The 13,832-nt window shown below is 45.2% G+C and overlaps 1 protein-coding gene across 7 annotated transcripts in view; it reads right to left on the bottom strand.

Annotated features, from left to right (window-relative positions):
- Positions 1 to 1,085: 1,085 nt before the first annotated feature.
- Cdc42bpa (CDC42 binding protein kinase alpha) overlaps positions 1,086 to 13,832 on the bottom strand; it is a 217,125-nt gene continuing 204,378 nt past the window's right edge. For 4 of the 7 annotated variants that reach the window (XM_055608986.1, XM_055609024.1, XM_055608987.1 and 1 more), the window contains 3 exons: positions 6,520 to 6,637; positions 2,244 to 2,401; positions 1,086 to 1,936 (listed from right to left, as the gene is read on the bottom strand). In XM_055608986.1, coding sequence (XP_055464961.1) covers positions 1,805 to 1,936; positions 2,244 to 2,401; positions 6,520 to 6,637 — 408 coding nt within the window. In that variant the 3' untranslated portion in view covers positions 1,086 to 1,804. Of the gene's footprint in view, positions 1,937 to 2,243; positions 2,402 to 6,519; positions 6,638 to 10,332; positions 10,519 to 13,832 lie in introns of those variants that run through there. The other 3 variants (XM_055609009.1, XM_055609016.1, XM_055609001.1) reach the window with 2 other exon arrangements.

Raw genomic sequence — 13,832 nt, 5'->3', positions numbered from 1 at the left:
CAGAGGCTTAGGCTTAGGGTGGAGTTCCATCAGTCTCGGTCTCACTCAGCATGGCAGGTTTCTGCCTGGGTAGGAGAGCAGGGGAGAGGACTGAGGGGAGGGAGCCAGTTTTTTTTTTTTTTTTTTTTTTTTTCAGGCAAAGTGCCAAGTTCAAGTAGGTAAAATAGGGCTCTGACCAAATTCAGAGTCTGACCCTTAGTTTTGGATGTACAGAAGTATTTTTATACTTCTTTTCCAAAAGCAGAAAGATTTAGATTAGAATGACACAATGCCCATCCAAAAGGAGATGTACTTACTGCTGGGAGCCAGTACTGAATGTCTGTCAAAGCTGTTGTCTAAAGGGACCCCACCAGAAGGGCTTCTGTCACCACCTTCCCTCCCCAACTCTAGCCTCCTCCCCTACAGCAGTGTACCTGGGAGTCTGGTCCTCAGGGCCTGGCAGCATGATGGGCTGAGAGTCAGTACGCTGGGCAGGTTAGCAACTTTGGAAATCTATTTTAGGTGTGGTTTAAAGTGGGGAGAAACGGACTTTTCAGCTCCAAAGAGGTAAAAATTAGGAGTGGTGGGGCCTCTGTCTGCACGGGGCATTGTAGTTTCTCTCCTGTTCTGGCTGGTGAAGCGTGAGTAGAGAGGAGTTCTGGTCTTCATCTTGCTTCCTGGGACAAGTGCATCAGCAGATAGGCAGAGGGAAAGCTGGCTGACAATCCAGTGGCCACCAGCACACCCCTGGGCCCATGCACAGGCCCCACTGTCCCCTCAGATGGGATGGCATATCTGGTCATGGCTGTTCAAGCCCATGCTTCTGAGGTCTTGCATGATTTAGCAAGGTGAAGCTTTTCCCCAGCAGTGTGTGTGAGGAAGTTCACAACTACCCTTAACCAAAAAGGGAAGCTGTGCCCAAGCCAGGACTCCTCACTGCAACCGGGGAAAGGACAGGATTTGGCCAGGACAAAAAGCTATAGGAACCATTCCATGACCTTCAGAAGTCATGACTCTCTCCCTATCTCCTTTATAATGGGAAGGGTCACAAGGTGACAATTGTCTTTCACATCCATCTGTGCCAGATATTAAAATGTAACGGGGGGGGGGGGGGGGGGGGGGAGAACATGTTCAAATTGATCACTAAAGAACTGCCTTGAGAGGCGGGCATGCCTCTGGAGTGGCTGGAGCGGCTTCACTGCCATTGGTGGTGTCCAGGTTACAGGTCAGCGCAACGATGGCGCTTATCTCCAAACATCCCTTAGATTTCCCAGTGACCTCAGCCTGCCCAGGCTTGAGGACAGACACCACAGGGACCTGACTTCTGCTCTCTCTTTACAAATGTCACTTGAGGCCTTTCTACCCTGTATATGACTTAGCTGGGAAACAGACAAGAAACAACACATTTCTTTAAATTAAATGATCTTTCTTATATACGCATCCATCTTTCATTGAACACAAGATGCTTCTTTGACTATATACATTCAGTATTTAACTTCTACATTTATGTATTTATTTAAACTCTGTATTGTAGTAAAATATGCATTGTTTTAATTCGTGAGGGTTTTTCCCTGGCCACAGTCGGGCTGACGCTCATGGAGGCTGCTGGGTGCTACGTGAGGGCTACGGTGAGAACACAACCAGTCTACTCTGAGCGCTGCGTCTGCGCAGTCTGTCTACAGAAGCTACCTGGGGGGGGGGGGGGGGGGGGGAAGCGGGCCTGGCTGCGGAGAGATCCTCTTTGTAGTGGCGAGGAAGGGGACACTGCTGCCAGGCGCGTTGTCCGGTCTTGGAGTCCCTGCCTGCGGCTGCCGCCGTCCTGGGCTCACGGATCCCAGCTCCCGCGGTCTGTGCTCTCCAGGGAGAGGCTCTTGGTCTTTCGGGGTGAAACGGGGCTTGGGGGGCTGCTCAGGTTGGAGCTGTTGGAAGCTGTGGAATGCCTTGGAGAATCAGAGTCCTGCAAAACAAGGCATTGGCAAAAAGCTGAGTGATAATAGGGAGGACACTCACTGCCCCAGGCCCCCTCCTGTACTCAACCACCCATGGGCTTCTCTTCTGTGAGCAGACAGCGCCTCTGTGAGATGACTGGAGGACAGACATAAGCAGGGGCACGTGTGCATGCGGGCGCACACACACGCACGCTCGCGCAGGTGTGGGGACGACAGACCCTGCATCCGGGACATACGCAAGGCAGTGGATGAGTGTGGACAGAGCAGGGACAAAGCACGGGTGACAGGCGCAGCCGCCATCCACAGCGCACTCACCTCTCCATCATAGTCCCTCGCAGGGGCGTCACTCCCTTGGTCCATGCCTCCTGATGACAAGGAGCCCTCCGAGGGAGAGGGCATGGGCTGTCGCTTCATGCTGTAGCTTCCTCCAGAGAATTCCCTCTTTAGCGCACTGCCATTCTGGGCTGATGACCCTACGGGACGCCGATTGGGAAGAACTGCGTATGTGAAAGAGGCCACACCTCTGTAAAGTGTACAGGCTGACAAGGCCGAAGCCCAATGCTGAGGGTTGTTTCTGTCGCCCCCTGGCTGTGACTGCTGGTGCCCAGGCCACGTGGTGCCCACAGAATCCTTTCAGGGCCACCTGCCACTGCCATGGGCATCTCTACCAGGGCTCCCCTAGTATCTGTCATGCTGTAGACAGGCTGGGCTTACTTCCAACACATGAGGCATCTTTGCCTACCCAGAACTCACAGCAGGCTCCTAAGACATAGGCTGCATTTTAAGCAGCAGCCAGCCATCCTCAGGCAAATGCTGCCTTTCGGAAACTCACAGAAAACAAAGGCACACACTCAAATGCTTCGACCTTACAGCTGGGGCTCACTGCAGGGGACCAGCGGCACTGACGGCAGGAAAAGACCCTGGGGAACTTGAGCTCATTCAAAAGCTCTCCATGTTTCTCATCATTTTTTTGGTTATTGCTGAAGAAGTTTTAATCAAATTTCAAGATTAATCAAGGACACTGTAAGTTACAGACTGTTTCGACATTTTGCTGGTTTTGTAAATGCCTTTTACAGTACGAATCCAACAAAAAATGCCAGCAGATGACTGCAAGTCCAGCTACTGACCACCAACTGTGTTAGTGTTCAGAAAGGCACTACAGAAGCTGGCCTGGCAGACTGTCCTTGCTACCCCCAAGATCCCTTCCCTCCCTAAGCCCCTCACAGCCGTCAGCATACCTGACTCCTTCCAGAGACTACCAGCACTGTTTGTAAACTGGTATTCTAGAAATACAGCACCTAGGACTTTGCCAGGTCCTCTAGACCCAAATTCCCGACTTAAGGGTCTTCTGATGGTCACTCATGGGCTTCCACTCTCTGGTGCTGTCCCCTCACGACACAGCACAGCACATGTCCCTCCACCCCAGTTACCAAGAAGCCACTTCTTATTTGGAGGGAAATTCCTTTAGAAATGCACTCTTTACTTTGACATAGGTCTACGGTCTTCCTGGAGTACAACTTGACGGAAGGCAGTCATTTTTATTTCATTTCCTACTACCTAGCTGAGTGTTCAGTTGATGTTAATGTTTGTCATTTGTCACTCTGCACAGAAAGTCCAAACCACAAGCTTTCCACACCATCCTGTCTTCATGTCTTAACGAGGCTGTTTTGCCGCTTTCTGTCTCTATTTTCCTTAACTATGCATGAGAAACCAAACCAAACCAAACCCAACCCAACCCTCCCTTATGTTCCTTTGAGAGCTCAGTGCATGAAGGACAACATGAAGCCACGGCGGGGAGAAGGGCCTGCAGTACACTTCCTGTGCCCCACCTACAGGCTCCTCATTCCCACATCACTCGTGAATAGTGGAGGACTGAAGCCCATCTCAGGGACAGACACAGAAGTATCCACCTAAAATTTTATTTTTATTTTTAATTGTGTTTATGTGTCTTTGGGGGTATGTGCACATGAGTGCAGATGCCCAAGGAGGCCAGAAGCAGACCCTAGATCGAGAGCTATAGATGGCTGGGAGGACCTGGTGTGGGTTCTGGAATTGAAAGTTGGGTTCTCTGGAAGAGTATGTGCCCTTAGTGCTGAGCCATCTCTCCAGACACTACCTTCCAAACATTGGGACTGTTTAAAAAGATTAAACTCAAATCCTTAAAAAAGGGGGAGGGGCAGGGTGTTTTTGGTTTGCTAGTAAAGGGTTTGTAGTAGTGGAATGCACGGTTGGCTGACTGAGGTCACAATGCTGGATGTACCTATGACAATGTAGTCTTTACTCTGATTCTACGGTGTAGTAGGTGGTAGGCGCGGAATCTCTTGGAGTAAGAGGCACCCTTCTTAGAGGGTGAAGAGTTTCCCCTAAGAGCCTGTCACTGACAGCATCACAACAGAAACCACATCTAAGTCTGGAAACATATTCCACAGCTGTGTGGATCCGGGTCTGGGAAGACTGAGCCTGCTTCTGGTGACAACATAGCTCCCCTAGTTCTTATCCTTCCTAGCTGGCTATTCCAGGATAGATGGGTGACACATGAAGCCAGCAGAGGCATAGAAAAACAGCAATGCCCTTTGGAAATCCTGGAATGTCTTCGTTCACATTTCTGTAAAGGTCTTTAACTGAGAATCTGCAAAGGCATAGCTTGATGAAGGCATTAAGGGTCCTGCAGGACAGTGAGACCCCCCACTAGGCTGCAGTTTGCATATTGCCAACAGTGATCCCCACCTCAGCTACCCTAAGATCTCTGTGTCTTAGGTCCCACCTTTACCCACAATCTTAACAAATCCGAAAAGCCCTGAAAGACAAAGAGAGTTTCTGTTTGTTTGTTTAAGTTCCACGCAAATTCATGTGGTGGAAAAAGCTCATCTGAAAAGACCGGAGCCAATGCTGGGCTTCATGAAGGCTACTTTTGCACAGTATGAATGTTCTGGTCAGAATTTTTGTTGCAGAAATTAATATTAGTGTTTGTAATTCTGAGAAAAATTAACCTGGATCCACCTGTTTTAAGTGCAGGCCAGTCGTTTGTAGCTGGTGACCCCGAGCTATGGTTTAAATCCATGATTCAGGGTGATTTTGGGAGATGTTAGCAAGTTACAATGTGTTCGCTTTAACTTCTGCAAATACACTGAAGACTCCAGAAAATGCTCTACCATCTGTAGCCACTCCCCTAGGTGACCCCCTCCTTGCTGTTAGAACAGGTATACACTGGGGATCCTGTGATTAGGTGACATCAAAGCCATCTCCAGGTTCTAAGACTATTATCTTGCATATCGAGGAGATCTTTGGGCTGGAGAGATGGCTTAGGGGTTAAGAGCATCGGCTGTTCTTCCAAAGGTCCTGAGTTCAATTCCCAGCAACCACATGGTGGCTCACAACTATCTATAATGAGATCTGGTGCTCTCTTCTGGCCTGCAGGTGCATATGCAGGCACAATATTGTACACATAATAAATAAATAAGAAAGAAGGAAGGAAGGAAGGAAGGAAGGAAGGATCTTCCAGAACACACTCTGAAAAAAGAAAGAAAGAAAGAAAGAAAGAAAGAAAGAAAGATCTTCCAGAACACACTCTGTCCTTACGTGGTGTGTGTCTGCCTGCCATTTCTGTCCCTCTGCCCCTCAGCTCTCTTGCTCTGGGGAAGTCAGCACAAACCCACTTGGCACTATACAACAAGGCCTACCCTGGTGAGAATGAAGCCTTTCAACCAAGTTAGTGCAGAGGCACAGCCTCCTACAACCACAGGACTGAGCTTGGGCTGGATATTCCAACCATAGGAAAGCGGCTTTGAGTTGACTGCAGCCTTATGAAAGAGCCTAAACTGTTCTGACTCCCCAAAACCATGTGAGAGAATAAACGCATGCTGTGTTGCCTGTTTCCCTACTCTCCCTCTCTTCTTCCCAACCCCTTTCCCCAAACTGTTCTTGTCAGAGTCTCATTCCATGGCCCAGACTGGACACTCGCTATTCTCTTGCTTCAGGCCTGTGCTGCCATGTCCAGCTGTTTGCTATTTCATGCTTTTAAGTTGTGGGGTGGCTTGTTATCCTATAAGTTATAATGAGGATGGCAAGACTGAACCTAAAGCTATCTGAAAACAAAGAAGTACAGAAATCAATGTTCACTGAATATACTGCAACAAACGTACCAGGGTGATCCAATAATACAGGGCACTGCCTATGTTTTCTGACTGAAGACTCTGAAACAGGAATAGGGGTGTAATGCAAATGGCTTCTCAGCCATCAGTGGTTTGGGAGTAAAGAAGGCTTTGCTGAGGTCCCTGGTGTCGGGGTACAGAGAGTGTCTGCTGGACACTCAAAGCTGATGCCTTAGTCCATAGTCACCATCTTACATGTAGAAACTCCCACAGCTACAATGAACTCTATGAGATTATCTGTGTTCACACACACACTCAGACATGCTGCTGTGGCAGACTCCCAGCAGGTAGACATAGGTCCCCAGCAGCTCTAACAGGAAGCTGCTTCTGGGCAAACAGCCAGACTATTTCCAGGGACACATTTTCTTTGTGCTTTCATCTCCACTTTTACCTCCCCACCATGACCAGCTGGCAAAGCGCCTCCCAAACTGGCCACTTACGTGCAGACAGGCCACTGCTGGCACTCATGGAGCGGCCTGGCTCAGGGCGGGACTTGGTGATGGAGGGAATACTGGCGGAGCCACTGAATACCGTCCGGCTTTCCTGAGGACGTGGGTTCTAAAACACAAAAGAGAGGCACGGTCTGCAGACAGAAAGACACAGGTTCTCTGCAGGCGTTCTACCTTTCACTGATGCCCACGGTGGCAAGAGCTCTGAACCAGAGCAATCAATACTGGGCAGGGAGTGAGAGAGTCCCAGTCTTTCTCACCAGCAGGATTTAGAAGCCATGACATGAAATGAATCTTACACTGGCAAGAAATACTTACCAATAAGTAGGGTTTTTTTGGTTATGAAAATATTATATGGTTAGCTACAGGTGGAACACAGAATTACATGGACATTTGCAGATAACAGAAACTACAGATGAGATTATTTACTTAAGAGACCTGAGTGAGCCCATCTGGAGGAGAGTCAGTTAAAATCATATTCTGGACACAAATGTCTTGCTGATACCATGTGTCCTATTCATGGCCAGGTGTGCGGAATCTTACTAGCCCCGGCACACGAAGCCTGCACTGCGCATCACAGCAGTAACACCTGTTCCAGGGAGCATGACTGTCTTGCCCAGTGCTCTCGACTAGAAGGAAGGGATGTTGGTGCTGGCCAGGATCCAGGGAGTGCAGACACTTAAACCCACTTTCTACGTCTTAGATAGGCACATGCATAGGCCGTGTTATTCACCGCTTTCATCATTTACAATGCTTTGTCTTGGGTGGACATGGTCTTACATTTCTGCAAATGTTTTCTGAAGCAAGCTGTGTGTTGGGGGAGAGGGACGGGGCGGGGGGGGGGATGTGTGAGTGTATGCTTGTGTGTGTCATGAGCACAGGCCAGGAAGTGAAACAGAGTACATCTGTCTACACTATGGCAGCAGGCCTCAGCTTCTTCCGCCCTCAGGCTAACAGGGGCCTCACAGGTTCTGACAGTCACAGTGGCCCCATGATGTGGGTCTCCTGCCCTGATTGACTCACAGGGCCCATCTGGGAGCATCGGTGTCAATAACCTTTTTAATTACATCAGGATTCTTCTGGAAGGAATGAACATGCATTAGGAAAGACATTGGGAAAATGCAGTTATTAAAAAGTTGTGCAAACTTCAAACCCTGTGGCTTTCCTGAAGAATGCATTTGTTAAGAAAAGGAAGTCTAACGGGGCTAGCAGTGCTACTTTCCTGAGAGGAGCTGACCTCTATGCAGTGCCCAGGCTTCTTATTTTATTACCCGGGGAACCTTTGTTTGTTTGCTTTAAAAAAAGTGTGTGTGTTTGTATGTATGTACATAGGTACATGCATGCCAATACATATGTGGCGGTCAGGGGACAACACTGTGGAATTGTTTCTCTTCTTCTACCATGTGGGTCCTGGGTTTTGAACTCAGGTCATCAGATTTGGCAGCAGGCTCCATTACCCACCAAGCTACCTCAATTCCACATTCTTGTTTCTACACTCGGCAAATCCCATGATGGCAAAGGCTAATAAAACTAATAATAAAAAAAAAAAAACTGGAAAATACATTAACCAGCCAGCAGTTTTCCCAGTGCTGATGAGTTCATTAGAAATGTTTGCTTTTCCCTCATTGTCAAGGGAATACCCCAGACTGTAGGGTACATGAGCAATAATGAAATCATTAAGAGGCCAATTTTCCTGTTAACTCACCAGATACTACTAACACCTTGCTGTTTCCTACCCATGCTTTGTTTTAAATGTTTATTTGTGTGTGTGTGTGTGTGTATGTGTGTGCACGCATGTGTATGTGTGCATACATAATGCATGTCATATAGGTGGTTAGCAGATAGCTTTTGGGAGTGAGTCAGTTCTCTCCTTCACTGTACATTCTAGGCTTCAAACCCATGATGTCAGGTTTGGTGGGGAGCGTTTTCATCCACTGAGTCATGATGCTGCCCCATATGCTAACAGTGGTCAAAAGACAGCTGTCTACACAGTATGGCAACCATCAAATCATTTAAAGCATGTCCACGAAGGAGGCAGTCGCAGGAAAGGTGCAAACAGGAAATTCAGTGGTGTGCTTAAATTTCAGGTTGTTAACGAGGCCTGAACTGAACACTCACTTCCCAGTTATCATGTGGCTGTAACACCCACATGTGCAGAAGGGGTGTCTGCACATTGGGCTTTCCCAAACGCCTGCACCCCGAGAGAAGCAACTCAACATTGTTATTTTGGTTCCTATAGCAGATCTGCCAAGTCCATGTAATTCTGTGTTATTTGTTTACAGCAAATATTTTGCATTATTTTATCTCAGGAAATTTAAAAATTAAAGCCAAGACAGTGAAAGGCAGCATTTTAGCATCTGCACACACAGGAGCCGCCTCATGATACACAGCAACATGTGCAGACATTGCCACCAGGGGCTTCCTGGAGGAGGAACTGCCAGAGTCAAGCTGTTATTTCAAAGCTGAGACGGTTGCTCTTCTTCTCTACAATATGCCTAGAACAAATGATGGGAACAAGCTTCCAAAATATGCCAGTAACTACCATTGAAAACTAAAATACTAAAGAAATGATAAACAGAAAAATATTTTATATTAATGAGTTTATCATTGAGTCAAATGATAAAACTCTATTACAATATAACAAGAAATGAAAGTTTTTAAATTTTCTAGTTAAAACTATGCTTAAGGTAGGGCAAACTCCCAGTGATGGGCCCCGCTCAACTCAGCTTTGGTAAGCAGTTTCTCCCACAGAAAGGCTCTACCTGACTGTGGATTCCCTGGAATCTACTTCCTGCTGCCAAGCAAACTAAGGCTGATTTTATCATGGTAATTCTGTCAAGTAAGACATTGTAATTTAAAGTAATTTGATAATAAAACCAAAAATAACTTTTTAACCCTCTAATTTTCTTACTGAAAAATTACTTTATTTAACATTTTAAAAATTGATCTTACTGTTTTACTAACCTGGAAGCATTACAGGAAATAAGTTTGCATGGTATAACTTAAATACTTTAATATCCACAAAACTAACTTCCTTTGAAGTTCATATATGCAACATTAATTGATAAAACAGATCCTCTGTTCAGCAGCCATTTCAATGCATGGCCCAGGATAATGAAGGCATGGGGCTGAGTGAAAGGACAACAGCAGGTGCCATGCTTCTTCAGGACATAACAGCCTTTTTCCTGTTGTCCTTAACTTTTCTTAACTTGGGTCTTGGTTGCAATTAAATCCACATCAGTCACTGAAAGATTTGTGAAAACTAACTTTAGCTTTGGATTTCTTCCTGTTATTTGTCAGCATTTCTACCATTACTTTGAGGACTTTTGATAGGACTGTGGATAAGTTCTTCACAGACCTTGATCTTATCAAATATAAAATATAAAACATAAAACATTTCTCTGAACTGAAGTGGTTATAGAGGAAAGAACTGCTAAATATTCAGAAATCCAGGCATCCTCTTTCTGTTTGTTTTAACAGAATAAAGATCCAGTTGGGCTGTTTTTGTTTGAAGATGGTATCCAGAATGGAAAACAGCATAATGGGAAAACTTGATCCAACAAAGACCATCCTCCACAGCTGTTTCAAAATTGATACAGAAGCCCTTTATTCCTTCATATTTTCCCCCAAAGAAGAAACAAGATAGACTGAGAAGAGGAGGAAGAGGAGGATAAGCAGAAGGTAAAAAGTAGTTGAAGCTGGCAGCCAAGGAGGAAAGGGCAACCATTCCCCGAAGGCGCCACCTCAGTGGTTAGCGAATGCACACGTGGTTAGTCCAGATTAGCTCGACTCAGCCGTTCATACCCTCAGAGTCACAGAGTGTGGTGTCCCAGGGGCAGAGCGCAGGGATGGGGGACACCCAGGGTTTATGGAATCGGGAGAGAGAAACTGTTCAGCAGAATTGACAGTCATGTGATAGATGTGCTCAAAGTTGCTCGGAGAGGAGATCAGACTGGAGTGGTGATGAGGGGATGGATAAGGGAAACCTGGCTATCAAAACAACAGAAAGAAGAAAAAGGTGTAAGGTGATGCTAATGGATCAGGGTGAGTGACACCAGACAACACGCACATGAAGAACAAGGCGGCATCTCACTCAGAACTAGTCCCAGTGAAACTCTTCCAGGCCTTCGAGAGTTAAATTCTGTAATTAATTACTCAAACTAGCAGATTTTCAAAAGATCATTTCATGATAACATTACTCCCATTTTACCATAGTTAAGTGAGTAGTAGCATGGCTTCTAGAGACCCAAGAAGCTTCAGAGTCTTCAAGATCTTCTTATGTGATAGAACAAAAGCACTACAAAACTCTATCAAGCACAGAAGCAGCAAGAAACAGCTAAGGAAAGGATAAGGGACGTACGAGACCTAAGACCCTCTCCTAGCTACATAGGTACAAACCTCTCTCTCTGACTCTACAGCCATTTCTCAGCTCTGGACTTATGGTGTGTCCCGGCTTTTAGCCATCGTAATTCCCTATAACAAAAACAGTGAGAATTGTGGGCTACACTATGTTACCTGTGCACAGCCCAGCTCATCTCCATTTACACACCCCAAAGAACAAGCTTGCTTTCAGCAATGAAAAAAATTGCCTCTGAACTTTCAAGTGTGTTTTTTTTAAAAAGCAAATAAAACAATACTGAGGTTACAGAGAAAAGTCTGAAGGGAAGGCTCCATATCTCCTGCTGAATACCTACTTACGAGTGAGCACGTGGGAGGGGCCACTTGAGTGGCTAGCTGTTTCCTGGAGTTCTTGAAGAACACAGGATCCCTTCACTAGAGGAAACTGAAGGAGGTGCTGGGGAGAATGCCTTACTGAACCAAGCAGGGATCATCCAGGTGAGGTAAGATGCTTTGTAAAAAAAATTCTCAGGACTTATCTAAGCCTAAAAGATAGTTCTTTTATTTTAGAAATGTGAATAAAATCAGTACTTTCTAAGGTTGTCTCTAAAAAGAAGAAAATATTGATCTCTCTCTCTGTCTATCTGTTTTTTTGGAGAGGGAGGTGCTAAGGGTGTCGTGGACTGAGCCCAGGCCCTTCGTGCACCCACTAGGAAGGGAGCACTTTATCACTGGGCTGCACTCCTAGTTCAAGAAAGCAAACAGCTTAAGGAGGTTCTTGAGTTCAGTATGTTTTGTTCATTAACAACGTCAGAACAGGGGAAACGTACTGTGCTAGGAATATGGTGATAAATACTACGATGATAAATTACTCTTGAATTAGGTCGGGGGAAGACGTTCCTGTATTTCTAGCAGCCACTTAACAACAACCATAGGTAAATAAATTATAAGGACTCAAGAAAGCTAATTCAGTGTATATTCTAAGACTCACATGCTGCTTCATATTAACTGCTTATCTTCTCACCACTCACTATGAAGGAAATGGAAGGTTCACATCTGAGATAAGAGATAAGAAAGTGCCTCCTCCAAGCTTTACTGCCTATTCCATATTTAAGATAGAAGCAACATTATTTCAGGATATCTGGTACAAACGAAACAGAGTTACACTTCTAAAGAGCTTTTTAAAACTTTCTAAGCTCTTAAGTGTTTCACAGGAACATGATATTGACTTGAATACGATGAGACATAAGAGCAGCTAGGACATGTGTTCTTTGCACAAATGGTAACAAGGCTTTGTGACTTGGAAGCTCTTACAAATGTTACCACATAAACGTAATTCATCTTTTCTTGGGGGGGGCTGTTAATTCATAATTCCATTTGAGTGGAAAGAACATATTTCAGTGAGAGTCCATTAAAACTCAAGCTCTCTACTCCACGTGAGCATTCCTACAGACAACAGTGCTGTGCTGTTGGCAGTGTCTGCTCCTAGCTAAGTGTGTTCCTGGGCACAAAGGAAGTGCTCAAGAAGCAAGTGTCAGGTGATTAAACACATGGCTTTAGAGAGCTAGCTTGGTCATAGATGAGAGATGTGAGAAGTATTATATACAGAGTATTGTGTATATGTGTATTGGATGTGAGATGAGAGAAGTCATGTGGAAATAACAGGAAACAGAAGAATCTGGACACATGTAATCTCTGATGCCTACATGTGCACATGAAGAAACAGCTTCATAAATTTGGGAAAAATAAGTGTTTATCTTACACAATTAAAAAACATTCAAAGAATAGAAGGCACATTAAAAAAAATAAGTGATTTGGTAGGGATTTAATCTCAGGTGGGCTTGTGGGAGGTGGTTGGAGAGTTACCAAAATCAGGTGACAACCAATAGCCCAAATTAAGCAGTCTAACTGGAATCAGTAGCCAGCACGGGACGTCATATAGATGGAGCCAGTCGGTGAATGAATGACAAGTCATCCGAAATTGTTCGGCTTAATAATAAAAATCTTTTCAGCAACAATAACAAACACACAGATTTTTGGTGTATATGGTAATGGATACTTGGTGAACCTAGAAGGCTGAGGCAGGAGGAAGATAGGCTCAAATGTGATGCTAGCCTGGGCTACATGGTAAATTCAAGGCCAGCCAAGGCCAGCTAACAAAACATTCGGTCTCAAAAGAAACAGAAGATTTCTTTTAAGTGGTACGAGAGTGAAGGGAGAGAGAAGTATGGCTGCGTGTCATGTGACACGCATGTGTCACACAGGCATGTGACACAGCACACTGGAGGCTGAGGCAGTTGGATTTCTACGAGTTTGAAGGCAGCTTGGTCTTCATGGAGAGTACCAGGACAGCCATGGATACAAAGTAGACCCTGACTCAAAAAACAACAATAAAAAGGTACACAAAAAGAAGTAAAGCTGAGGGGGCATGTTAAGGTTTCCTATAATACTGAACTGTGATTTAGAATTCAAGGTTGGGAAGACCTTCAGAACACAGACAATGCTTCAGCTGATGGAGCCTGGGCGGAAAAACACTAAATCCTGAGATCATTCCACCTCGAGCAAAATATTGCAATATAAGGGGTACAACAGGATTTCTACCAAAATTCTCTATTTCTTTTATAAAGTTAAAAATATGATTAAAAAAACCTATGCATCAGGATGCAACAAAAGTAAATCTTTTAGTTTTGAAAGGTTAATATCTGTTAAAACCTTGCTACTGCTGAACGAACTCGCTGCATGCTACTCTTCAACATATTTATGCGTCTAAAGTTGCATTTCTCGCCATTCCTCAATAGGACACATTTATGAGCAAACTACCAAATGTTCAGTTCAAAGAGTGCACTGTACTTGATCTTTTACATACAGCCTAAGAATACAGTCACATTTGACTCTTCACTATTCTTTATAAAAATTCTCTCTCCTAAAGCGTTTGTGCGTAGCACTGTAATTTCCATACAGAGAAA

Source organism: Psammomys obesus, unplaced genomic scaffold, assembly GCF_907164565.1.
Source record: "Psammomys obesus unplaced genomic scaffold, mPsaObe1.curated_primary_1811, whole genome shotgun sequence".
Classification (NCBI taxonomy): domain Eukaryota; kingdom Metazoa; phylum Chordata; class Mammalia; order Rodentia; family Muridae; genus Psammomys; species Psammomys obesus.
Note: the sequence above shows the minus strand (reverse complement) of the source record. Positions and strands in the feature narration are given on the sequence as shown.